This window comes from Hylobates moloch, unplaced genomic scaffold, assembly GCF_009828535.3.
Source record: "Hylobates moloch isolate HMO894 unplaced genomic scaffold, HMol_V3 SCAFFOLD_5, whole genome shotgun sequence".
Lineage (NCBI taxonomy): Eukaryota > Metazoa > Chordata > Mammalia > Primates > Hylobatidae > Hylobates > Hylobates moloch.
This window is the reverse complement of record NW_026652280.1, coordinates 93,764,884-93,788,975: the sequence shown is the minus strand read 5'-3', so window position 1 is coordinate 93,788,975 and position 24,092 is coordinate 93,764,884. Positions and strand designations below refer to the sequence as shown.

Here is a 24,092-nt window from a genome sequence, read left to right as displayed (position 1 = left end):
TGACTTCTAAGCACAACACTGAAAGGCAGGAGTCAATGAAATAACATCTTTAAATGCTGGGGGCGGGGCGGGGTGGGGAGGAGACGCCTTGCCAATCTAGAATTCTATATCCACGAAAATATTCTTCAGAAATAAAGATTAAATAAAGACATTTTCAGACAGACAAAAGGTGAGGGAATTTGTTGCCAGAAGACTCACATACACACAAATACTAAAGGAAGTTTTTTAGGTTAAAAATAAAAGATCCCAAATGAAAACATATATCTGCTGGAAAGAATAAAAGCACTAGAAAGAGTAGTGTAGGTTTTTACTGGCTGCTGCATACTGAGGCAGGACGAGTTTTCCTTCTCTAAAAAAGCAGAAAGAGGTGGAGCCAAGATGGCCGAATAGGAACAGCTCCGGTCTCCAGCTCCCAGCCCCAGCGACACAGAAGATGGGTGATTTCTGCATTTCTGCTTGAGGTACCGGTTTCATCTCACTAGGGAGTGCCTAACAGTGGGTGCAGGACAGTCGGTGAAGCGCACTGTGCGCGAGCCGAAGCAGGGCAAGGCATTGCCTCACTCGGGAAGCGCAAGGGGTCAGGGAGTTCCCTTTCCTAGTCAAAGAAAGGGGAAACAGACGGCACCTGGAATATCGGGTCAGTCCCACCCCAATACTGCGCTTTTCCAACGGGCCTGGAAAACGGCACACTAGGAGATTGTGTCCTGCACCTGGCTCGGAGGGTCCTGTGCCCACGGAGTCTCGCTGATTGCTAGCACAGCAGTCTGAGATCAAGCTGCAAGGTGGCAGCGAGGCTGGGGGAGGGGCGCCCGCCATTGCCCAGGCTTGCTTAGGTAAACAAAGCAGCCAGGAAGCTCGAACTGGGTGGAGCCCACCACAGCTCAAGGAGGCCTGCCTGCCTCTGTAGGCTCCACCTCTGGGGGCAGGGCACAGACAAACAAAAACTCAGCAAGAACCTCCACAGACTTAAAGGTCCCTGTCTGACTGACAGCTTTGAAGAGAGTAGTGGTTCTCCCAGCACGCAGCTGGAGATCTGAGAACGGACAGACTGCCTCCTAAAGTGGGTCCCTCACCCCTGAGCAGCCTAACTGGGAGGCACCCCCCCAGTAGGGACAGACTGACACCTCATTCAACCGGGTACTCCTCTGAGACAAAACTTTCAGACGAACTATCAGACAGCTGAATTTGTGGTCTCACGAAAATCCGCTGTTCTGCAGCCACCGCTGCTGACACCCAGCCAAACAGGGTCTGGAGTGGACCTCTAGTAAACTCCAACAGACCTGCAGCTGAGGGTCCTGTCTGGTAGAAGGAAAACTAACAAACAGAAAGGACATCCACACCAAAAACTCATCTGTACATCACCATCATCAAAGACAAAAAGTAGATAAAACCACAAAGATGAGGAAAAAACAGAGCAGAAAAACTGGAAACTCTAAAAAACAGAGCACCTCTCCTCCTCCAAAGGAACGCAGTTCCTCACCAGCAACGGAACAAAGCTGGATGGAGGATGACTTTGATGAGTTGAGAGAAGAAGGCTTCAGACGATCAAACTACTCTGAGCTACGAGAGGAAATTCAAAACAATAGCAAAGAAGTTAAAAACTTTGAAAAAAAATTAGAAGGATGGATAACTAGAATAACCAATGGAGAGAAGGGCTTAAAGGAGCTGATGGAGCTGAAAGCCAAGTTTCGAGAACTACGCGAAGATTGCAGAAGCCTCAGTAGCAGATGAGATCAACTGGAAGAAAGGGTATCACTGATGGAAGATGAAATGAATGAAATGAAGCGAGAAGGGAAGTCTAGAGAAAAAAGAATAAAAAGAAATGAACAAAGCCTCCAAGAAATTTGGGACTATGTGAAAAGACCAAACCTACGTCTGATTGGTGTACCTGAAAATGATGGGGAGAATGGAACCAAGTTGGAAAACACTCTGCAAGATATTATCCAGGAGAACTTCCCCAATCTAGCAAGGCAGGCCAGCATTCAGATTCAGGAAATACAGAGAACGCCACAAAGATACTCCTCGAGAAGGGCAACTCCAAGACACATAATTGTCAGATTCACCAAAGTTGAAATGAAGGAAAAAATGTTAAGGGCAGCCAGAGAGAAAGGTCGGGTTACCCACAAAGGGAAGCCCATCAGACTAACAGCTGATCTCTCAGCAGAAACTCTACAAGCCAGAAGAGAGTGGGGGCCGATATTCAACATTCTTAAAGAAAAGAATTTTCAACCCAGAATTTGCTATCCCGCCAAACTAAGCTTCATAAGTGAAGGAGAAATAAAATACTTTACAGACAAGCAAACGCTGAGTGATTTTGTCACCACCAGGCCTGCCCTAAAAGAGCTCCTGAAGGAAGCACTAAACATGGAAAGGAACAACCGGTACCAGCCACTGCAAAAACATGCCAAATTGTAAAGACCATCGAGGCTAGGAAGAAACAATAGCAACTAACGAGCAAAATAACCAACTAATATCATAATGACAGGATCAGATTCACACATAACAATATTAACATTAAATGTAAATGGGCTAAATGCTCCAATCAAAAGACACAGACTGGCAAACTGGATAAGGAGTCAGGACCCATCAGTGTGCTGTATTCAGGAAACCCATCTCACGTGCAGAGACACACATAGACTCAAAATAAAGGGATGGAGGAAGATCTATCAAGCAAATGGAAAACAAAAAAAGGCAGGGGTTGCAATCCTAGTCTCTGATAAAATAGACTTTAAACCAACAAAGATCAAAAGAGACAAAGAAGGCCATTACATAATGGTAAAGGGATCAATTCAACAAGAAGAGCTAACTATCCTAAATATATATGCACCCAACACAGGAGCACCCAGATTCATAAAGCAAGTCCTCAGTGACCTACAAAGGGACTTAAACTCCCACACAATAATAATGGGAGATTTTAACACCCCACTGTCAGCATTAGACAGATCAACGAGACAGAAAGTTAACAAGGATATCCAGGAATTGAACTCAGCTCTACATAAAGTGGACCTAATAGACATCTACAGAACTCTCCACCCCAAGTCAACAGAATATACATTTTTTTCAGCACCACACCACACCTATTCCAAAATTGACCACATAGTTGGAAGTAAAGCTCTCCTCAGCAAATGTAAAAGAACAGAAATTATAACAAACTGTCTCTCAGACCACAGTGCAATCAAACTAGAACTCAGGATTAAGAAACTCACTCAAAACCGCTCAACTACATGGAAACTGAACAACCTGCTCCTGAATGACTATTGGGTACATAATGAAATGAAGGCAGAAATAAAGATGTTCTTTGAAACCAACGAGAACAAAGACACAACATACCAGAATCTCTGGGACACATTCAAAGCAGTGTGTAGAGGGAAATTTATAGCACTAAATGCCCACAAGAGAAAGCAGGAAAGATCCAAAATTGACACCCTAACATCACAATTAAAAGAACTAGAAAAGCAAGAGCAAACACATTCAAAAGCTAGCAGAAGGCTAGAAATAACTAAAATCAGAGCAGAACTGAAGGAAATAGAGACACAAAAAACCCTTCAAAAAATTAATGAATCCAGGAGCTGGTTTTTTGAAAAGATCAACAAAATTGATGGACCTCTAGCAAGACTAATAAAGAAGAAAAGAGAGAAGAATCAAATAGATGCAATAAAAAACGAAAAAGGGGATATCACCACCGATCCCACAGAAATACAATCTACCATCAGAGAATACTACAAACACCTCTATGCAAATAAACTAGAAAATCTAGAAGAAATGGATAAATTCCTCGACAAATACACCCTCCCAAGACTAAACCAGGAAGAAGTTGAATCTCTGAATAGACCAATAACAGGTTCTGAAATTGTGGCAATAATCAATAGCTTACCAACCAAAAAGAGTCCAGGACCTGATGGATTCACAGCCGAATTCTACCAGAGGTACAAGGAGGAACTGGTACCATTCCTTCTGAAACTATTCCAATCCATAGAAAAAGAGGGAATCCTCCCTAACACATTTTATGAAGCCAGCATCGTCCTGATACCAAAACCTGGCAGAGACACAACCAAAAAAGAGAATTTCAGACCAATATCCTTGATGAACATTGATGCAAAAATCCTCAATAAAATACTGGCAAACCGAATCCAGCAGCACATCAAAAAGCTTATCCACCATGATCAAGTGGGCTTCATCCCTGGGATGCAAGGCTGGTTCAACATACGCAAATCAATAAATGTAATCCAGCATATAAACAGAACCAAAGACAAAAACCACATGATTATCTCAATAGATGCAGAAAAGGCCTTTGACAAAATTCAACAACTCTTCATGCTAAAAACTCTCAATAAATTAGGTATTGATGGGACGTATCTCAAAATAATAAGAGCTATCTATGACAAACCCACAGCCAATATCATACTGAATGGGCAAAAACTGGAAGCATTCCCTCTGAAAACTGGCACAAGACAGGGATGCCCTCTCTCACCGCTCCTATTCAACGTAGTGCTGGAAGTTCTGGCCAGAGCAATCAGACAGGAGAAGGAAATAAAGGGTATTCAACTAGGAAAAGAGGAAGTCAAATTGTCCCTGTTTGCAGATGACATGATTGTATATCTAGAAAACCCCATTGTCTCAGCCCAAAATCTCCTTAAGCTGATTAGCAACTTCAGCAAAGTCTCAGGATACAAAATTAATGTACAAAAATCACAAGCATTCTTGTACACCAATAACAGACAAACAGAGAGCCAAATCATGAGTGAACTCCCATTCACAATTGCTTCAAAGAGAATAAAATACCTAGGAATCCAACTTACAAGGGATGTGAAGGACCTCTTCAAGGAGAACTACAAACCACTGCTCAATGAAATCAAAGAGGATACAAACAAATGGAAGAACATTCCATGCTCATGGGTTGGAAGAATCAATATTGTGAAAATGGCCATACTGCCCAAAGTAATTTATAGATTCAATGCCATCCCCATCAAGCTACCAATGACTTTCTTCACAGAATTGGAAAAAACTACTTTAAAGTTCATATGGAACCAAAAAAGAGCCCGCATCGCCAAGTCAATCCTAAGCCAAAAGAACAAAGCTGGAGGCATCACGCTACCTGACTTTAAACTATACTACAAGGCTACAGTAACCAAAACAGCATGGTACTGGTACCACAACAGAGACATAGATCAATGGAACAGAACAGAGCCCTCAGAAATGATGCCGCATAGCTACAACTATCTGATCTTTGACAAACCTGACAAAAACAAGAAATGGGGAAAGGATTCCCTATTTAATAAATGGTGCTGGGAAAACTGGCTAGCCATATGTAGAAAGCTGCAACTGGATCCCTTCCTTACACCTTATACAAAAATTAATTCAAGATGGATTAAAGACTTATATGTTAGACCTAAAATCATTAAAATCCTACAAGAAAACCTAGGCAATACCATTCAGGACATAGGCGTGGGCAAGGACTTCATGTCTAAAACACCAAAAGCAATGGCAACAAAAGCCAAAATCGACAAATGGGATCTCATTAAACTAAAGAGCTTCTGCACAGCAAAAGAAACTATCATCAGAGTGAACAGGCAACCTACAGAATGGGAGAAAATTTTTGCAACCTACTCATCTGACCAAGGGCTAATATCCAGAATCTACAATGAACTCAAACAAATTTACAAGAAAAAAACAAACAACCCCATCAAAAAGTGGGCAGAGGACATGAACAGACACTTCTCAAAAGAAGACATTTATGCAGCCAAAAAACACATGAAGAAATGCTCATCATCACTGGCCATCAGAGAAATGCAAATCAAAACCACAGTGAGATACCATCTCACACCAGTTAGAATGGCCATCATTAAAAAATCAGGAAACAACAGGTGCTGGAGAGGATGTGGAGAAATAGGAACACTTTTACACTGTTGGTGGGACTGTAAACTAGTTCAACCATTGTGGAAGTCAGTGTGGCGATTCCTCAGGGATCTAGAACTAGAAATACCATTTGACCCAGCCATCCCATTACTGGGTATATACCCAAAGGACTATAAATCATGCTGCTATAAAGACACATGCACACGTATGTTTATTGCAGCACTATTCACAATAGCAAAGAGTTGGAACCAACCCAAATGTCCAACAACGATAGACTGGATTAAGAAAATGTGGCACATATACACCATGGAATACTATGCAGCCATAAAAAATGATGAGTTCGTGTCCTTTGTAGGGACATGGATGAAACTGGAAAACATCATTCTCAGTAAACTATCCCAAGGACAAAAAACCAAACACCGCATGTTCTCACTCATAGGTGGGAATTGAACAATGAGAACTCATGGACACAGGAAGGGGAACATCACACTCCGGGGACTGTTGTGGGGTTGGGGGAGGGGGGAGGGACAGCATTAGGAGATACACCTAATGCTAAATGATGAGTTAATGGGTGCAGGAAATCAACATGGCACATGGATACATATGTAACAAACCTGCACATTGTGCACATGTACCCTAAAACCCTAAAGCATAATTAAAAAAAAAAATTATTATAAAAAAAAAAAAAAGAAAGAGTAGTGTAAAAGGCTTTTTTTTTTCAAATACTAATACTTAAAGCAGGAAATAATAACAATGTATTGTGGTGTTTACAAAATATATAGAAGTAAAATATATGACAACAATAGCACAATGGGCAGGAGTGAGTGGATAATGAAACTATACCATTTAAGGTGCTTATATTTTTTGTCAACTGGTAAAATACTAACTGTAAAGTTGTAATAAGCCAAGGATATATACTGCAACCTATGGAGTGACCACTAAGGTAAAACTATAAAGCCAATGGAGAAGATAAAATGGAGTGATAAACATTTTTTGAAATCCAAAAGAAGTCAGTAAAACAAATACAAAACACGTTAAAAAGCAAGATGGCAATTTAGCACTATTTTTCCAACTGGAATCTACAGATTTATTGCTGTATTCATAAGGGTACATAAGAGTTCTTCAAGAAAATATTAAAAGTTTGTGTTTTCATTTTGGTGTTTAAAAATCATATTAGCATATCCTGAATCATCTTGATAGTCACCTTAACCTGCCATAAAATGCATATTAGTATTTGAGCATAAGAATTTAAAAAACAGACAAAAAAAATAAAGATGCCTTTAAATTAAGTGATCTCTTAATGATTTGACAGCTCAAACAAAAAGATTCTGCAGTCATAATAGTAAAGAGAAGACATGGAAGAATTGAATCATCACTTGGCAAAAGGTGGTTTATGAACACTGGACTCGAGAGAATCTTCACTGTACATTTCACAATAGAAATCCCCATAAAGTAACAAGTTAGTTTCAGCCACATATCACCTATTTCATTAATTGTATTAAATTGAATTTGAGATTGTTTTGTTTGTAACGTTATTTATTATTTTTATTTTAAGACAGAGTCTTGCTCTGTCGCCCAGGCTGGAATGCAATGGCGCAATCTCGGCTCACTGCAACCTCCTCCTCCTGGGTTCAAGCAATTCTCCTGTCTCATCCTTCCAAGAAGCTGGGACTACAGGCGTGCACCACCATGCCCTGCTAATTTTTGTATTTTTAGTAGAGACAGGGTTTCACTATGTTGGCCAGGCTGGTCTCAAACTCCTGACCCCAGGTGATCCACCTGTCTCGGCCTCCCAAAGTGCTGGGATTATAGGTGTGAGCCACCACACCTGGCCTGTAATTAATTTTAAATTGTATTCTGGTTTTCTATAACAGCTATAAGCAGCAGATAAGTATATATATATTTAAGCTTCATTATAATATGTATAATTTACATGAAGTTGGAAACGCGAGTGGTTTGTGTCTTATTTTTGTTATTTTAAATTTTTAATTGACAAATAATTTTATATATTCAAGGTGCAACATGATGATTTGATAAACATATACATTATATAATGATTACCACAATCTAATTAACATATTCATCACTACCCATAGTTACTGTGTGTTTGTGTTAAGGACCATTTCCTTTAAAAAAAAAAAAAAAAAAGTGAGTGTATTACCTAAATTTGACAAACAACGCCTTATTATGTTACCTATAGGATGTTTACTACTTTCATTTCTATCTAATAAAATACACAATAGTATTTAATATGCAATACTATATATTACACAATAGTGTAATACACTATTACAGTATGCATACTAATATTATAAATCACAAGATAGAAAATAAAGTATTTTTTCTCGGCCAGGCGCGGTGGCTCACACCTGTGATCCCAGCACTTTGGGAGGCCAAGCCTGGCAGATCATCTGAGGCTGGGAGTTCAAGACCAGCCTGCCCAACATGGAGAAACCCCATCTCTACTAAAAATACAAAATTAGCTGGGTGTGGTGGCGCTTGCCTGTAATCCCAGCTACTTGGGAGGCTGAGGCAGGAGAATTGTTTGAACCCAGGAGGCAGAGCTTGCAATGAGCCGTGATCGTGCCATTGCACTCCAACCTGGGCAACAAGAGCAAAACTCTGTCTCCAAAAACAATAATAATTATAATAAAATAAAATAATAATAATACTTATTCTCTTACAAATAACTTTTTTTTTTTTTTTTTGAGACTGAGTCTCGCTCTGTCTACCAGGCTGGAGTACAGTGGTGGGACACCACCATGCCTGGCTAATTTTTTGTGTTTTCAGTGGAGACAGGTTTTCGCCATATTGGCCAGGTTGGTCTCAAACTCCTGACCTCAGGTGATCCACCCGTCTCACCCTCCCAAAGTCCTGGGATTACAGGTGTGAACCACCGTACCTGGCCTGTTTAACCTGAATCTTGACAGGTTAACCCTGGTATCATATAATAGAAGGTACTCAAATTTACTTATTGTTATTAACTAAAGTGGTCAAAATAGGGGATTTTCCTCCAAACAGAACAATTTCACTCATTAATAAATCTTGGTAAACAACTGAGTCATCAGATGAATTTATTATACCAAATAAGTCATTCTCATGGGTTTACTTACGTGATAGTCAGCTTCAGGAAGTTTAATGCCAGGAAATAAGTCACTAGTTATTCCATTAAATAAAGGTATATCATGTGATAAAAACTTTGGTTCATTTACATCTTTAATTGACCGAAGAAGCTAAAATTACCCAAAAAGTACAATGTAAGTTAGTTGCCAGCAGTTGCAACCCCACTTCTCCCCCTGCCCCACCCCGCCCTGCCCCACCCCACTCCCCTGGCTAAAAGTCAAAGTTTATTTTACATTGCTCTACGGAATCCCTATAATAAAAAGCCAATACTATGCTTATCAAACTAAAAAGTCTTTACATTCATATGAAGTATAACAACATAACCCAAAAAACTATCATTTCAACCTCTTATGAAAAGACAAAGCACAACCCTCTCAAGTGCCTATTTGTAGTTCCTGATTAACCTCACTAAAGAAAATTATCTTTCTACTGAAACTTTCCCAATGTTTATATTTAATACTTACAAGTATATCTTCATTTTCATTTGGGTATTTTAGTTTTAGATTGCCAGCAGCCACTAAAACGGCTTTTACTGCTCTCATTCCATAGTCATAATGAAATTGCGATGAGAGCTGCTCTGAGCAAAGCCTATAGGTCATTACTATTTTCACAGACAGAGGTTTTGCATTCAAAAATCCGTAAGAGTAGAGGGAGATTTCTGCTATAAGGGCATAGTTTGGAACCATCATAGCCACTGTTCTAAAAAGAACCTGAAGTATAAAATAAATGAAATATATTAGTACATAAATGAAGCTGTTTTTAAGCTGAGCATAAGCATTCAAAAGTGTGGTGTTGTCAAGTTTATTCTCCAAATGCAGCACCTTTTTCTAAATTCTAATTTTTTTCAGTAGTACTTTTAATATTTTTATGCAGTTAGTATTTTTTTCGATGTCTAAAAAAGTTTTGGGAGGGAAATTACAATTTTATGGAAAAAAATCATTTTGAATGGATTATGCTGGGTTTTTTTAATTCACAAACTTACACTCTTAAAAAATACTGGCTGGGTACGGTGGCTCACGCCTGTAATCCCAGCAATTTGGGAGGCTGAGGCAGGCGAATCATGAGGTCAGGAGATCAAGACCATTCTGGCTAACACGGTGAAACCCTGTCTCTACTAAAAATACAAAAAATTAGCCAGGCGTAGTGGCACGTGCCTCTAGTCCCAGCTACTCGGGAGGCTGAGGCAAGAGAGTCGCTTGAACCCAGAAGGTGGAGGTTGCAGTGAGCCGAGATCGTGCCACTGCACTCCAGCCTGGGCAATAGAGCAAGACTCTGTCTCAAAAATATAAATAAATAAATAAATAAATAAATAAATAAATAAATAAATAAATAAATAAATAAATAAATAAAATAAATTACCTTAAGATTGTCTGGCAATTCAGAGCGTCCTGCATAGCCGGGATTCATGGTAATAGCTACAAAACAATTTGGATTGAGCTTAAGTTCTGTCCCTTCAAAAACAAACACATCCAACTTCTGTTGAATAGCTCTCTGAATGCAAAGGATCTGTTGAGCTACCACTGACAACACTTCCAACTCAATTCGATTGAATTCATCAAAGCAAGCCCAAGCACCAGAAGAAGCCAATCCTTTAAAAAACTAAGGACAAAGAAAAAAGGAAAGTGATTTTTTTTCTCAGGAAAGGATATCATCTCTTAAAACAAATATTTCACATTTTAAGTCAGAATTGAAAGTTAAATTTAGCAAAAGTTCCAAGGATAAAAACAATGTCTTTACTCCTAAAATGAAAGTCCAAGTAATATTCAAAACACATTCATATGTTTAAACATGAGTTTGCTTCCATTTATCCAATTAGACCTAGCTCTAAGTTTGTAACATTTAATATTATTGATTCAGCAATTTAACTACCTTTCCCATTGCTAGATAATCTAGCCCATCAGAACAGTTGAACACCACACACTGTACAGCAAGAGCTTTAGCCAAGTCCTTGGTGGTTTCAGTTTTTCCTGTGCCTGCTGGCCCCTCTGGAGCACCTCCAAGGTTTAAATAGAAAGCACCTATCTGAAATGAAAAATACGTGTGAAAAGAAATCCATGCTTAAATTTAAAAAAACAACAGACACTTGTTTACCAAATGGATTGAGTCTGTTCTGTAGCTTCAGAGAAGCCATTATATAATTACATTGTTCAGTTAATTTTTAGCACAAATTTTTCTAGCTGCACAAAGAGAAAGCATTTTAAAATGTTCAAAAAAGTGAAAATGTATCAAAACTTCCTTGTCTTCTGACACTTTCATAGGTATCCCATTTGCCTTTAAAAACAAAGAAAATCTAGCCTTGTGGGGGTAAAATTAGTTCAGGAAGGTTTTAATTAGAAGTGGTTGTGGAGGACAATAATGACACATTCTGGATGGCTCGCTGCAAAGGGGGTAAAACACCAGAAAGTGAGAGCTATAAATGGCACTCATCATTAGGAAAAGAAATAGATGACCTATTATATAATTTTGTCTATGATTTGCCTGGCTATTGCCTTTTACTCTTGGTATGTTCTCCATTTTCTATGTTCCCATAAAACTGTTCTATGCTTCTCTTACCGGTTGTATCACTTTCTACCTTGTATTCTACTTAATTACATACATTCTTTTTTTCTCATCAATTAGTCTTTAAAGTGCTTAATGGCAGTATCAGCAGTATTTGAATTATTCCTGGGTCCCCACAATGACTGGAATAGTGGCTGGAAATTTTTAGAAACATAAATTACAGTCTGCTCTAACTATGGAGTCTGTTTCATGGGAGTTTCAAGTTTAATTTCTTTTAGAAAAAGTAGGGCTAAGTGACCAAGGCTGTGCATATAATGGGGACGGGGGAATAAGAGAACTCTGTAGTTTGCTCTTAATTTTGCTATGACCCTAAAACTGCTCAAAAAAAGGTCTATTTTTAAAAATAAGTAAACCACAAAATGATATTTTTACTTTATTTTAAAAATCCAAGAGAGACAGCTAGTGTAAAAATACAGTTATCAGTGATATTTCATCCATTTTATTTTGTTTTTTGAGACAGGGTCTCGCTCTATTGCCCAGGCTGGAGTGCAGTGGTGAGATCTTGACTAGGTGCACCTCTGCCTCCTGGGCTCAAGCAACCCTCCCACCTCAGCCTCCCGAGTAGCTAGGACTACAGGTGTATGCCACCACACTCAGTTTGTTTTCTGTATTTTTAGTACAGAAGAGGTCTCACTATGTTGCCCAAGCTGGTCTCAAACTCCTGAGCTCAAGCAATCCTCCTGCCTTAGTCTCCCAAAGTCCTGGGATTATAGGCGTGAGCTACCACACCTGGCCAACCTATTTTAAATTTATAATGGATGCCATATTGTTAATGCCCATTAACTTAATTGCTGAAAACCTCAGGTTCTTCAATTTTAAGAAAATGTTCACAAACATGTTCCCTTTATTATGAATAATAAATATACTAGGAGACTTTTTCTCAGTGTCTAGTGTTGTATTCAAGTGTTTAATATGATCCCAGGTGGGCACAGTGGCTCAGGCCTATAATCCCAACACTTTGGGAGGCATAGGCAGGTGGATCACTTGAGGTCAGGAGTTCAAGACCAGCCTGGCCAACATGGTGAAACCCTGTCTCTACTAAAAATACAAAAATCAGCCAGGTACGGTGGCACATGCCTGTAATCCCAGCTACTTGGGAGGCTAAGGCAGGAGAATCACTTGAACCTGGGAGGTGGAGGTTGCAGTGAGCCAAGATCGCACCACTGCACTCCAGCCTGGGTGACAGAGTGAGACTGTCTCAATTAAAAAAAAAAAAAAGGTGACCCAGTGAGGTGGCTCATGCCTGTAATCCCAGCAATTTGGGAGGCCAAGGTGGGCAGATCACCTGAGGTAGGGAGTTTGAGACCAGCCTGAATAACATGGAGAAACCCTGTCTCTACTAAAAATACAAAATTAGCTGGGTGTGGTGGCACATGCCTGTAATCCTAGCTACTTGGGAGGCTGAGGCAGGAGAATCGCTTGAAGCGGGGAGGTGGAGGTTGTGGTAAGCCGAGATTGCGCCATTGCACTCCAGCCTGGACAATAAGAGCGAAACTCCGTCTCAAAAAGTGTTGAATATGATTCTGATTTTTACAACTCAAAGTTGTTAGCCTCCACCTTATAAGCATATCACAGCTTCTGACTTCACAGAGGTAATAGATATGACATCCTATCTTGAAATTCATCTGCTCAAAAAATATTTAGGGATAACTGTGTCCTTGTTCAGCACTAGAATAGAGAACAAGACAGACATAGGTCCTGCCCGCAGGCAGCTACTCGAGAAAATAAAGGGTTTGGTGAAATCTCTTCTCCTAGACCCATTGTTGCCCTACCCAGAGCCCCTTTACCCAGCCATTGCATTCATCCCCCATTTGCTGTGTCAGTTGCAAATAGTTCACAGCCGCTCTTTTCTCCTTATCAGCAAGAAAATGCCTGAAAGCTTACTCATATCCCTGCCCCACGGGTGACCCTTCGTCAATGACATTAAACGGGTACAAAAGTCAGACCCTGCTGCTTTGAAGTGGAATAACTCATGCCATTCATGCTTCAGAGCGCCCTGTGAGATCAGGCTACAACTGTACATCTGTTGAAACCACATCTTTGCTTAGCTTTTTACTGTCCCATCCTGCTGTCCTTATTTCCCTACAGGTTTTTACAAAGAACATTACCTAATAAATCCTTTGCACAAGAATTGCCACTTCATTTCTGCTTTAACATAACTCATTCGAAGACACTTTAATTTCACTTACTCAGCACAGGTAGAGTGGTACTTCTTGATGCTCCTTCTCAATTCCCGTAGATACGGTTGCCAGATTTACCAAATACAAATACAGAATGCCCAGTTAAATTTTATTTCAGATAACGGCCAGGCCCAGTGGCTCACGTCTGCAGTCCCAGCACGTTGGAAGGCTGAGGCAGGCAGATGGCTTGAGCCCAGGAGTTCAAGACCAGCTTGGGCAAGCAACATGGCTGAAACCCCATCTCTACTAAAAAAAACCACAAAAATTGGCCGGGTGTGGTGGCATCTGCCTGTAGTCCCAGCTACTTAGGAGGCTGAGGTAGGAGGATCTCCTTGAGCCCAGGAGGCAGAGGTTGCAGTGAGCCATGATGGCACCACTGCATTCCAGCCTGGGTGGCACAGCGAGATTCTGTCTCAGAACAAAACCAAACAAACAAAAAATTCTGTTACAGTGGGTAGCTAGTGAGGTACGAGCAGAGCCGGAGAGCGCTCCCCATCCCACACACACCAGGAGTGTCCAGTGACCATCAGGTGATGGTCAGGGGTTGTTAACTATCTCTCTAAAGTAATAATTGGTCACAGCTGGTGCCAGGGATGGGCCAGCTCCCAACAAATAGAAAACACCTGAAACTGATGATCAGCAGTTTTCCCCATAAGATCTCAGGAGTTGGGTGAGTGGGGAGAAGTAATGCAAGACCCAAGAAGTATGCCAATGTATAAAAGTCAAAAGGTCAAGCTGTGTACTTGATCTCTCAAGTCACTCACTTGGGCCTCCTTGAAGTGTACTTTACTCCCTTTCGTTCCTGCTCTAACGCTTCTTAATGAACTTTTGCTCCTGCTCTAAACCTTGCCTCAGTCTCTTTCTGGCTTATGCCCCTCAGTCGAACTCTTTCTTCTGAGGAGGTAAGAATTGAGGTTGCTGCAGTCTCGTACCGATACAGATATGCTCCACTGGTAACATATTTTGGTGCCATGTGACTTGGGTAATTTCCACTGCTACCATTCAGATAAACAATGGATAATTTATTAGTGTAAGTATGTCCCATGCAATATTTGGGACATATTTACTTATGTTAAAAAATTATTTGTTGCTTGTCTGAAATTCAAATTTACCTGAGAATCCTGTATTTTATCCGGCAACCACATTCCCAGGGTTTTTATAGTTACAGCTCTGTCCTCCATAGCTTCAGCTCTGGATCTCAGGTCTCAGCAGCACCCCCATACATTTCATCTCTCCATCCTATTTAACAGCACTAATTTGGTGTCCTAAGGCCCAAATGTACTTTTCTCATCTTCCTGTCATCTCTCCCAAGACTCCACTGCAAAAACTGATACCATTTTCCAAAGCTCCAGTTTTGTCATTATATTGTCAATACTTTCCTCTTTCTAATTACCCTCAATCGGAGTGACTCACAACTTTCATACGATAAAGTTCAAACACTCTTGTATGCTACAGAAGCACCCAGAAGTAAATATTCACTATTATAATTTTGCATAAAGAGAATTTGGGATTAGAAAGGGATAATTGTATTCAACTACCGCAGGTGAGACAAGTGAGAAAAGATGACGCTACAGCAAAAAGTAATTGTTAATGTGTGAATTAAGATAATTTAAATGCATACCAGCGTTCTGTAACACCTGTCAGTTAGAGGCGTAATGACAAGTCGAGGTGAGTTACCAAGATATTCATAAGCATATTTTACATTACAATTAATGATACAAACTCGGGCATTCTCATTTTCCCAATAATATCGGAGCTGAGCAAGCCACTGGAAATCTGTATCATGTGAGACACCTAGAAAAAAATAAAGTAAAATAAGACACGTGATCCTTAAATGGAAATAATTTTTAAAAGAAGTATTTTATCTTTTATAACTGCAAATATTAAAAATAATTTATGTTTGCCAACTTATAAAAAAGATTGTGTTAAAAAAATTCTGTTGAGAGAAAAATACATATAGTACAAGTCTTTGTTTCCAGATGCTATCAACATTTTATCTTTAAAATTAAAGAAAAAGTCACATACCCATTTCAATCATGTCCATGACCACATCTCTAGCATGGACATCAATAGTAACCAAAGCCCCCAGAGTGGTCCTGGTCTGCTTAGACAGCTTTCCTCTTACCAGCTCTACAATCTCATTCAGTTGGTTCTGAAGTTCCTTATAATACTTCTTTAATCCCTACAAAATAAAAAAAAAAAGCAATCTAATTGATGTCACATCATACTTAAAACATGTATTTTATATATTTAATCTTTTATAAAACAATTCTGACTTCTTTATCTCAATATAGAAATGAGTTCAAGCACGGTGTCTCATGCCTATAATCCCAGCATCTAGGAGGCTAAGATGGGAGGATCTTCTTTTTTTTTTTTGAGACAGAGTCTCTGTCACCCAGGCTGCAGTGGCGGGATCTTGGCTCACTACAACCTCTGCCTCCTGGGTTCAAGCGATTCTCCTGCCTCAGCCTCCTGAGTAGCTAGGACTACAGGCATGTGACAGTAGGTCTGGCTAATTTTTTGTGTTTTTAGTAGAGATGAGGTTTCACCATGTTGGCCAGGCTGGTCTCGAACCCCTGACCTCAAGTGATCCACCTACCTCGGTCTCCCAAAGTGCTAGGATTACAGGCATGAGCCATGGCACCAGGCCCAAGGTGGGAAGATCATTTGAGGAGATGATTTCAAGACCAGCCTGGCAAAGCAGAGAGACTCCTGTCTCTATTAAAAAAATTTTAAATTAGCCAGATGTGGTGGTGTGTGCCTGTGGTCCTAGCTATTCAGAGGCTGAGGCAAGAGGATAGCTTGAGCCCAGGAGTTTGAGGTTATACTGAGCTATGACTATGCCATTGCACTCCAGCCTGGGTGACAGAGCAAGACCCTGTCTCTAAACACACACACACACACACACACACACACACACACACACACACACGGAGAAATGAATTTTGTGAGTGATTTTGTCTAAGCCCAATAAAATATTAAGAACAAGTTCTCAGGCCGGGTGCAGCGGCTCATGCCTGTAATCCCAGCACTTTGGGAGGCTAAGGTGGGTGGATCTCCTGAGGTCGGGTGTTCAAGACCAGCCTGACCAACATGGATAAACCCCGTCTCTACTAAAAATACAAAATTAGCCAGGTGTGGTGGCACATGCCTGTAATTCCAGCTACTCGGAAGGCTGAGGCAGGAGAATCACTTGAACCTGGGAGGCGGAGGTTGCGGTGAGCCGAGATCACGCCCTTGCACTCCAGCCTAGGCAACAAGAGCGTAACTACGTCTCAAAAAAAAAAAAAAAGTTCTCAATGAATAGTTATAATTTTAAGATTATATATAGAAACTGACAGACGTATTGTCTTTGCAAACAATAGATAAGCTAACTAAGAAACATAGGATGGGGCCAGGCACAGCGGCTCATGCCTCTAATCTTAATACTTTGGGAGGTTGAAGTGGGAGGATTTCTTGAGGCCAGGAGTTCAAGACCAGCCTGGGTAGCATAGCAAGATCTCATTTCTAAAAATAATAAAATTAAATTTAAAAAAACCTGGAATGAAGGACGTTACTTAAAAGCAAACAATTATTTACCTCCGTCCCGCCACTTATAACTTCCTGTGTCTCAGATGTCCAGAACATTTGAGAAACACAAAGTACAACTTGGCCAGGCCACTCTCGAACCCAGTCTCTTCTTGCAGATTCTGGATAAGCCTGAACAATTAAAATAAATTTCTAACTTTAAAAGGTTGAATGAGAAAAAATAGCTAAATGTCTAGCAATAGAGAAATGCAATATTTGGTACATACATAGGCTAGAATATCATATAGTCATAAAAAATGTTAAATGACTAAAAGACTCCCTCCAAATTTTATAAATTATTATTATGTTTTTGAAATATTTATTTATAAAAGAATGGAAAGATAAACACCAACATGTTAATAATGGGCAGATTTAACTGTTGATTCTTCTGGAAGTTGATTTCTATGTGATTTTTATGTTCCTTTGCTGTGGAAAGTTGTCAAGTTTTCCATACAGAATACCTACTACTTCTATCATAATAAAATATAAAAATTTTAGTAAACTTAGAAAAAGCTAGTCAAGGCCAGGTGCGGTGACTGACACCTGTAATCCCCGCACTTTGGGAGGCCGAGGCAATGGATCACCTGAGGTCAGGAGTTCGAGACCAGCCTGGCCAATGTGGTGAAACCCCCATCTCTAGTAAAAATAAAAAAAAATAGCTGGGCATGGTGGTGGGCACCTAAAATCCCAGCTACTAAGGAGGCTGAGGCAGGAGAATTGCTCCAACCTGGGAGGCAGAGGTTGCAGTGAGCCGAGATCACGCCACTGCACTCCAGCCTGGGCAACAGAGTGAGACTCTGTCTCAAAAACAACAACAACAAAAACAAAAAACAAAAAAAAACTAGTCAAATAGATTATGTATATTGATGCCAAGATTTAATTGAAAAGGAGACTGTACAATATAGTTAAAAACTGCACTAATAGCACCCTTGTATTATTTATCCATAGCTTTTCTGAAAACCTATATGACCAGGGTATATAATTTCACAATTATATATTTGTTCAATTATGTATAATTGAACAATCTATGGTTTTGAATTCAAGGTATACTTTCATTTTTTTCTAACGCTTTGATATTCAAAATGCATTTAAATGGATTTATGGAGGGAGAGGTTTAATCTTTTTAAAAATAGCTTTTTCAATAGTAAGTGATTTTAGCAGATCCAAACTATAAACTGAAAACAACTACAGAATGAATTTTGAAGCTGATGCTAATGCAAATTATATTTTCAATAAAATAACATCATCTTAGATAAAAGAATGTTAAAATAGGATATCAGTATTATTATAAAATGCTTCTTAGCCATATTTAGAAATAAATGCAAATGATAAGCTAACCTAAGCTTCAAAGAAGGATGAATGGTGACTGAGAGCTATTGCTAGGTACATAGAGGGTCAATTTCTATACTGATTAAAGAAATAGGGCCGGGCGCGGTGGCTCACGCTTGTAATCCCAGCACTTTGGGAGGCCGAGGCAGGCGGATCACGAGGTCAGGAGATCGAGACCACGGTGAAACTCCATCTCTACTAAAAATACAAAAAAATTAGCCGGGCGTGGTGGCGGGCGCCTGTAGTCCCAGCTACTCGGAGAGGCTGAGGCAGGAGAATGGCGTGAACCCAGGAGGCCGAGCTTGCAGTGAGCCGAGATCGCGCCACTGCACTCCAGCCTGGGCGACACAGCGAGACTCCATCTCAAAAAAAAAAAAAAAAAGAAATACTTTCATGGACGATGGTGGTTCTTTCCTATGTGTTTTAGCTTGCTTTGAATCATAAATAGTAAAAGGAGAGAAAAAGTCAAGATTTATCTGTAGGAACACTGAAGCTGAACAGAATAGCCACCACAAGAAGACGAGCTCCATAGGGCTCTCGGTGAAAGAAAAAGAACACTCACTCACATATAGTGGGTTGCTGAATATAAAGCTTCGATGCCTTTTAAAACTATTTTACTACTTTACAACTGCTCGTTTATGGTCCTAAAGGCAGAAATATACGTGTTTATCATTCAAGATTAGGTTAATTGAATTAACATAAGTGAGATACATGTAGTGCCAAGTGTTATCCTTCTTTAAAATTTATGACATATCCCCCTTTAATGTTTGCTCATCTCATTTGAGTTTTTAAGTAGTTGTTTAAGTGTAAAAAGCAGTAAGTGAACTAGGTCATGCATTTACCACTCATGTCTGAAGAGAACTGTCCTACAGATCCGCATGTGCTAATGTGCAGGATTGTTTGCCTATGAAACATATCCACTAGCCTAGCTCATAGCATTTCAATTTTAATATATCTAAAATTGAGCTCTTGATATTCCCCTAAGCCTCCACAAACCTGCTTCTCCTCCAGAAATCACCCAGAGTAAATGCCACCCACATGTTCAAATTAGAAGCCTAAAAGTGATTTTTGAGACCTCCCCCTCCTTACCCTTGTACTCTACAACCAATTCATCATCAAGACCTGTTGAAATTAACTATAAAATTTATTTCTGATATTCTACTTTGCTCCCTATCTTCTGCCATTTGCCTAGTGACAGACCACTCTTTTTTCCTTTATTTTTGGTTTTTATTTTTATTTTTTGAACCTGAATCTCTGGCAAACCAGCCCAAATCATCTTTCATCTGAACTAATCTGAGTCTCCTAATTTGCCTTCCTGTTTTCACACCTCCACTAATCTATTATTTATACCATAACCATAGTGGTATAAAAATATAAATCAGACTATGTCCCTTCCCTGATTAAAATATTTAGATGGTGCTCCATTGCATTTAAAATAAAATGCAAACCCCTAACTGCTTTCCTTTCCAACCTCATGTCACTTTACTCTCCACTTTGCTTACTCTACTCCAGACATATTTGTCTTCTTTCAGGATCTCCCAAATCCCCAGTTCTCTCTGATCCCAGGGGCTTTATGTAGGATACCTAGATACTCTCTCACTTGCCCTTTACCTGGCTTATTCCTACCTATCCTTTGTGTCTCAGTTTCAACATCACCTCCTCCAATAGCCTATCACTGGACCTTCCCCTCATTCTAAATTATATACCTCTTATTTTTCTCTCTCATAATACCTTTTCTCTTTTATAACAATCATATACTATTATCAATTCATAGCAATATCGTTATATTAATAATAATGTTAGAAACAAAGAAGTAAAGAAAATAAATGATTTAAAATAGTAAGAACTTTAAGTGTTAATTTACTGGTTTCCAAAACCTCTTAAACAAAGCATTTGCAGAATATAGGGTATATATCAAATATTAGGAAACACACCAGCCTGGCTGCAGCGATCACATCGTGAACACTCTGGAGCATTAGGTCTTCCACTTGAATGAGCCACTTTTCCACAGCACCCCGTGCTGCAGACGTGGAAATGAGTGCAATCAGCTCCACTCGCTCGCCCTCAGAGCTATACATGGCTTTAATGTCCAAATTGGGAAGGAACTCCAATTTAGCAATGCCCTCAAAGCATTTTTTTAAATGTGGCTGAACTCTACGTGGATCTTTGATCTCTGATAAAATCTCTAACATTTCATCATTAGATAAGAAGAAAAAACTAGGGAAAAACATGCAAATACAAAAGTTTTAGTTATAATTCATCACACGTAAGAAAATGCTTTTAATTACAGCACAACTGATTATCTATCATACCGAGGAAAGAAAAGACGTTTCTTTTCAAGATATGCGTTAAGACCTTTCATAATTTTCTCCAAAACTTCATTGCAGTTCTGCAGTTTTTCCAATAAACCTGTTAAAGAAGTGGCAGCAAGAACCTAAACGAGACACATGTATTCAAGTCAGCACTTTTATGCCAGATATAATCATAAGACTTAAATATCAATCTATACTATATGTTAAAATCTTTTAATGTTAAAAGGTTTATGAAAAAATGTCAAAGGTTTATAAAATTTGCAATGAAATTTTTTGTAGTGTAAAAACTATTAAAATTCACTAAGTTATAAATACTTATCCAAGGACACTAGTTAAAATGACAAGTTATGATTGTCATGCATATTGTCATTTCTCCTATATTATTTCGAATGATGTGAGAAAAGTCTGTTTGGCTGGTGCTCGATTTAATTCTTACTTTTACTACTGTCAACCATAAACGTAACAATTTACAGCAAGGAGTTGGCAAACTACATCCTGCAGATCAAATCCAGCCTGCTGTCAGTTTTTGTATAAGTTGTAAGCTAAAAATTATTTTCACACTTTTAGAAGTTGAAAAAATCAGAAGAGTATTTTGTGACATATGAAAATATCAGTGTCCATAAAATTTCATTGTAGCACAGACCCACTCATTCATTTACAGATTATCTCTGGCTGCCTTTTCACTGCAATGACAACAGAATTGAGTAGCTGCAAAAAAGACCTGTCCAGCAAAGGCTAAAATATTTACTATTTGGCCCTTAGCAGAAAAAAGTTGCTGACCTCTGATCTACAAGAAATCATGTTTCACAAAGATTCTGAAGTCAACAGGTAAAGCAAAATCCTTAAAACTCATAAATTTCAGCACACTACTGACTCTCAGTAAGTCCAGCACAGCTAGTTTTTCATTCAGCATGGGAATAAATTGTTATTTCTTAAACTGAATACCAGATGAAAAAGTGGATGCATATCTATGGACTATGTTCGCTGTGTGTATGAAAAATATATAGTCTGTCTTTCAACATTTACTGGGAGAGACATAGGAATTGAGTGAGACCAATGGAGAGAACAGCAGATTCTTCTCCATCACTCCAAGTATACAGAGTCACTAGTAGAATGTCAGGTGAGTCACCTACACTCTTCATTCTCTCTCCCTCTCTCTTGTTCTCACTCTCTCCTCTCTCCATTTGATTTGATTTATCTATTTATTTTATGAGGAGGAGAGCAGTGAGTGTTTATAGCAGAAGGCATGTGATTCAGATGTACATTTGAAGCAGCTCCACCAGGTATACTAAAGAGTTACAAGCAACGTATCTTATGAATGGAAAAGTAAACTTATTTTAATACTTTTACGTTTTCTTATATTTTTCTGAACTTTCCAGTTTGTATACAATGAGCAAGTTTGATTTTTATAATCAGAAAAAAAGTCACATGTTTTACTTAATTTCCAAAAACAAAGGTTCACCTACTGTGAGAGAGAAAAGAAACACCTCACCTTTGGATCTTTAGCACAAAACTTCATGATATCTCTCCAGTGTCTGTCTACTGTCTGAAATTGACGCCCTTCTTCTGGCATCTGTTGCATGATATCCTCAGAACAAAAGATGGGCTCTAAGTAGAGCCATTGAGCTTGTACTTTTAACCATTCATCAATTGTTTCTTGTATTCGAATCAAGCGGTCCTCCCAGGCCTTAATGAAAAGTATACTGCACTGAATTCTAGTTATTAAAGAAAGGCTATAAAGTATAGCAAGGAAAATACATTTTAAATTCACTATTATTTTTAAATAAGTTCAAACATCTGACAGCTTAAGGTTACTTACGTATGTCTCACAAAGGCTTAGAAAAATTCTAAGAGGTTTGAGGTTTTCCTAAATCACTGGAACTCACAATTGGAAATGACTGTAACATTATTTTGACCAGTTTCCTAATCTCTCGGTGAGCCATCTGGAGTCCCAAAACCATCCAAGAATATATCCTTCTCTACCAGCAGTGATTATCAACCACGGGCAATTTTGCCTCCCACCCCAGGGAACATTTGACAATGTCTGTAGACATTTTTGGTTGTCACAACTGATGGGGGAAGATGCTACTAATGTCTAGTGGGTAAAGGCCAGAGATGCAGTTAAACAACCTATAATGTACAAGGCAGCTCCCATCACAGAGAATTATACAGCCCAAAATATCAACAGTGACAGGTTGAGAAATCCTGCTCTACGTCAACACAATTTGGAGAAAAATGAACTGAAATGAAAAATAAAATGAAATAAGCCTCCTTATTCTCAAAGATCCCCTAGAAATGACAAGATATTTCATTAGCTGAAGACATTAATATAATATCTCTCTTTGGTTCTTAAATATGTGCCTAAGGTCTATGTGTCAAGAGATTAAGTCTCATATCTTCGATTTTTAAAAAATCTCTAAGACAGCTTTTAAATTTGTCTTCTAAATTCTTCTTGTTAGACAAGTAAATTTCTACAAAAAAGTAATATCTTATCAGGAAAGGCTAGGTTAGCCTGCTTCTTGGGATAATGTCCAGCCTTATGTCCTCTTGGAAGAACATTACTCTGTTTTCTCCGAATAATGACAGCCAAAATCTTCTATTAAACACTATTTATGCTCATATTAAAACCAACTGCCTTGGTTTGAACCCCAGCTCTGTCACTTATTAGCTAGATGAATTTAGAAAAATTACCTATTCTCCTATACATTGGTTTCCTTGTCTATGAATACAGATAATAACAGTGCCTACTTTGAAGATCAGCTGCAGGGATCAAGTGGGTTAATAAGTCTAAAGTCCCAGAGCAGCATCTGAAACATAGTTTCAAATCAATTGATATCAGGGTAAAAAATCCAGTTGTCTTTCCCCAATTTATATAGTCCCCAGTTAGAATAGTTTTCATATCCAATAAGATATGAAATAATCTTGGAGCTTCAAATACCATTTGTTTTTCTCAGGTGAACAATAATTCATTAATTACTCTAAAAGATCCTCATGCTAGCTGTTTACAACTATAATTAAAGCATAGTTACTACAAGTTACAAGAATGTAACAAAAAACAAGGTCTAGGTTTTCTAAAGTTAGAATAAGTAATACCACCTGTTTTCCTCTCCAGTCTATCATTGCCATTGGAGAAGATTTTAATAAGACATTTTTCTTTTAAAAATCA

The 24,092-nt window shown here is 39.0% G+C and overlaps 1 protein-coding gene across 1 annotated transcript in view; it reads right to left on the bottom strand.

The window, feature by feature from the left end:
- The window catches only part of DNAH12 (dynein axonemal heavy chain 12), a 258,401-nt gene that overhangs the window by 138,258 nt on the left and 96,051 nt on the right, over nucleotides 1-24,092 (bottom strand). The window contains exons 21-30 of the mRNA XM_058439110.1: nucleotides 22,419-22,613; nucleotides 20,927-21,048; nucleotides 20,549-20,831; nucleotides 17,298-17,417; nucleotides 15,744-15,900; nucleotides 15,340-15,512; nucleotides 10,849-11,001; nucleotides 10,339-10,578; nucleotides 9,444-9,689; nucleotides 8,970-9,089 (exon numbers count right to left, since the gene is read on the bottom strand). Of these exons, the coding sequence (XP_058295093.1) occupies nucleotides 8,970-9,089; nucleotides 9,444-9,689; nucleotides 10,339-10,578; nucleotides 10,849-11,001; nucleotides 15,340-15,512; nucleotides 15,744-15,900; nucleotides 17,298-17,417; nucleotides 20,549-20,831; nucleotides 20,927-21,048; nucleotides 22,419-22,613 (1,809 nt within the window). The remainder of the gene's footprint in view (nucleotides 1-8,969; nucleotides 9,090-9,443; nucleotides 9,690-10,338; nucleotides 10,579-10,848; nucleotides 11,002-15,339; nucleotides 15,513-15,743; nucleotides 15,901-17,297; nucleotides 17,418-20,548; nucleotides 20,832-20,926; nucleotides 21,049-22,418; nucleotides 22,614-24,092) is intronic.